Here is a 2928-nt window from a genome sequence, read left to right as displayed (position 1 = left end):
TCTCTCTCTCTCTCTCTCTCTCTCTCTTTCTCTTTCTCTCTCTCCCTCTCTCTCTATCTCTCTCTCTCTATCTATCTATCTATCTATCTCTCTACTTTTTTTCTATCCTTTTGCTTTTTTACTTTTTGTTTATCATTTAGGCGTTTATGCCTTTCCCATATTTATTAGTTTCATCATTACATCGATTCTCCTCCATTGCTATTTATTCTCTCCTTCGACAACCATTTATATCTTCTCGCTAGTATCTCTTCTCCCTTTATTTATTATTCCTTAAAAAAGACGCCGCACTTAGGGATCAGTGTAGGTTAGTGCTCTGGAAACCACTAAGATGCAGCATTCGAGCAGTTTACCGGTATGTACAGTTTGTTGTTGTTGTTGTGTATTAGATATATTTTCATGTTTTCTTTTTTGTCTCTTTTTTCTTTGACTCTGCCGTGTGTGTGTGTGTGTGTGTGTTTTTTTTTTTGAGTGTCTTTCTGTCTCTCTCTCTCTCTCTCTTTCTCTTTCTCTTTCTCTTTCTCTTTCTCTTTCTCTTTCTCTCTCTCTTTCTCTCTCTCTCTCTCTCTCTCTCTCTCTCTCTCTGATTCTCTCTCTCTCTCTTTCCACTGAATAATACTGATTATTGAAAATATTCAACAGCATCACAAGAAAATAAAATTGCAAGTAAATATTTACTTAAAAGGGTATTAAAGTTATAAGTTTTTCTTTCTACTTATAGAAATATTATGGATTCGAACTCTTCTAAATGACTAGAACCCCTATAGTACTATTTAATACTATTTTCTTATTGTCCACTGAATCTGTTATTTCACTTATTTGTTATTCTCAAATTCATCATCTATCTATCCGTCTCTTTCCTCTCTCCCTACCGTCTTTCTGTATTTCCATCCATCCTTTCCCCGTATTATAATCTACCTACCTATTCTCTCTCTCTCTCTCTCTCTCTCTCTCTCTCTCTCTCTCTCTCTCTCTCTCTCTCTCTCTCTCTCTCTCTCTCTCTCTCCCTCTCCCTCTCTAAATAAGTAAATAAAAAACTACCCATTCTCTCTCTAAAAATAGAATAATAAAAATATATATAAAATTCATCTAGTTCATTCGTAATTACCTTTACGTGGAGGCGGACTTCCGTTAGGCGCTGAGCTAACCCGTTACCTGTTGGTTCGCCAGCGCTGGTCGTGCTCTAAACAGTGACAGGGATTCAAAGGGTTGAGGCGCGGGGTGGGTGGCGGGTGGGGGGTGGGGTGGGGGATGGAAGGGGTGGTGGGGAAGGTTGAGGAAGGAAGAGTTGAAATTGAGCACGTACATGTACATAAATACATCTGTTTAAGTGTGCGCTCTCGAACAGGTACACGAATGCTCACACGTTCATGCACACACATACAATACGTGTTTGTAAGTAGTTTTTTTATTGTTACCATTACCGTCACCATCGCCAATCTCATCATCATCACCATTATCATCATTATTATCAATCATCATTGTTATCCGTCATCATTATTATCAGTCATTATTATCAATCATAATTATTATCAATCATCACCATGAATATTACCATCACCGTCAAAACATCATAACCACCACCACCATCATCACATCATCACCACCACCATCATTATCATCGCCACCACTAACAATCATCATCACTTCACCGTCATCATCACATCATCATCACAACCGTCATCACTTCACCATAAATCATCATCATCATCACTGCACCATTATCACATCATCATCATCACTTCACCATCATCACATCATCATCATCACTTCACCATCAATCATCATCACCACCACCATCATCACTATTGCCAACAAACATCAGCAACATATACGGTTCAAAAGTAGGACTACACAATACTGTGTTTAACGATAATTTCTTTCCCGTTATGATGACTCGACAGAACATCTCGCTGCCTAGTCTTGTGGAAATGTTTTTAACCTCACAAATCATGACAAGGAAATAGGAAAATAAGTGTAGAGTAGATGTAAAAATGTAAAGTAAAGAGGTAATGAGTCGTAGCGAGAAAGGAGTTAGTGATAATGAGTAAAGGTGAATGAAAAGTTTATGGGAAAAAAATATATTTGTTTTGTGTAACTGATTAGGGTTTATGTTTCAATTTATTTTTTTTTATCAGTTTTCAATATGAGTAGCTAAAATATATATATATATATATATATATATATATATATATATATATATATATATATATATATATATATATATGTATATATATATATATATATATATATATATATATATATTTTTTTTTTTTTTTTTTTTTTTCGTTACTCTCTTTCTAAATACTTAAGTAATCAGATTATTCACCGAGCCAAAGTACAACAATAACAACAAAAGAGGGAAAAGAAAAAAAATAATAACGTTTTTCTTTGTCGAATAATAAAGACTATCTTCACAATACAAGAGATTTATCTAACCGGTTTCGATTACGTCTTCATCAGAAATATATCATATATTTCTGATGAAGACGTAATCGAAACAGGTCAAAATACATCTCTTGTATTGAGATATCCAGTCTCATTCATGGTTTTTCTACAATGATCCTTTATATTATTGTGACTGAGTACTTCCCTCGTTTCCTGTTCACTATGAGCGTCTTCTACTTCACTCACCCAGAGACAATTTAAGTCCCAGCATACTTCTGTTATTAAAATGTTGATTGGTAATGTTGACAAAATTCACATCGTAAAATCGAGATTCATATTGTAAAATAAAGATTAAAATTGTACAAATGATATTCATATTGTGAAATTAAGATTCATATTGTAAAATAAAGATTATAATTGTACAAATAATATTCATATTGTGAAATTAAGATTCATATTGTAAAATAAAGATTTAAGAATGTACAAATAATATTCATATTGTGAAATTAAGATTTATATTGTAAAATACAGATTAAAATTGTA

General features: G+C 33.4%; 1 protein-coding gene across 1 annotated transcript in view; it reads left to right on the top strand.

Annotated features, from left to right (window-relative positions):
* Positions 1 to 101: 101 nt before the first annotated feature.
* The window catches only part of LOC113802437 (alpha-(1,3)-fucosyltransferase C), a 9860-nt gene continuing 7033 nt past the window's right edge, over positions 102 to 2928 (top strand). The window contains exon 1 of the mRNA XM_027353012.2: positions 102 to 352. Within this exon, the coding sequence (XP_027208813.2) occupies positions 329 to 352 (24 nt within the window). The 5' untranslated portion in view covers positions 102 to 328. The remainder of the gene's footprint in view (positions 353 to 2928) is intronic.

The sequence above is a fragment of the Penaeus vannamei genome, chromosome 38, assembly GCF_042767895.1.
Source record: "Penaeus vannamei isolate JL-2024 chromosome 38, ASM4276789v1, whole genome shotgun sequence".
Lineage (NCBI taxonomy): Eukaryota > Metazoa > Arthropoda > Malacostraca > Decapoda > Penaeidae > Penaeus > Penaeus vannamei.
This window is presented reverse-complemented; position numbering and strand designations above follow the sequence as displayed.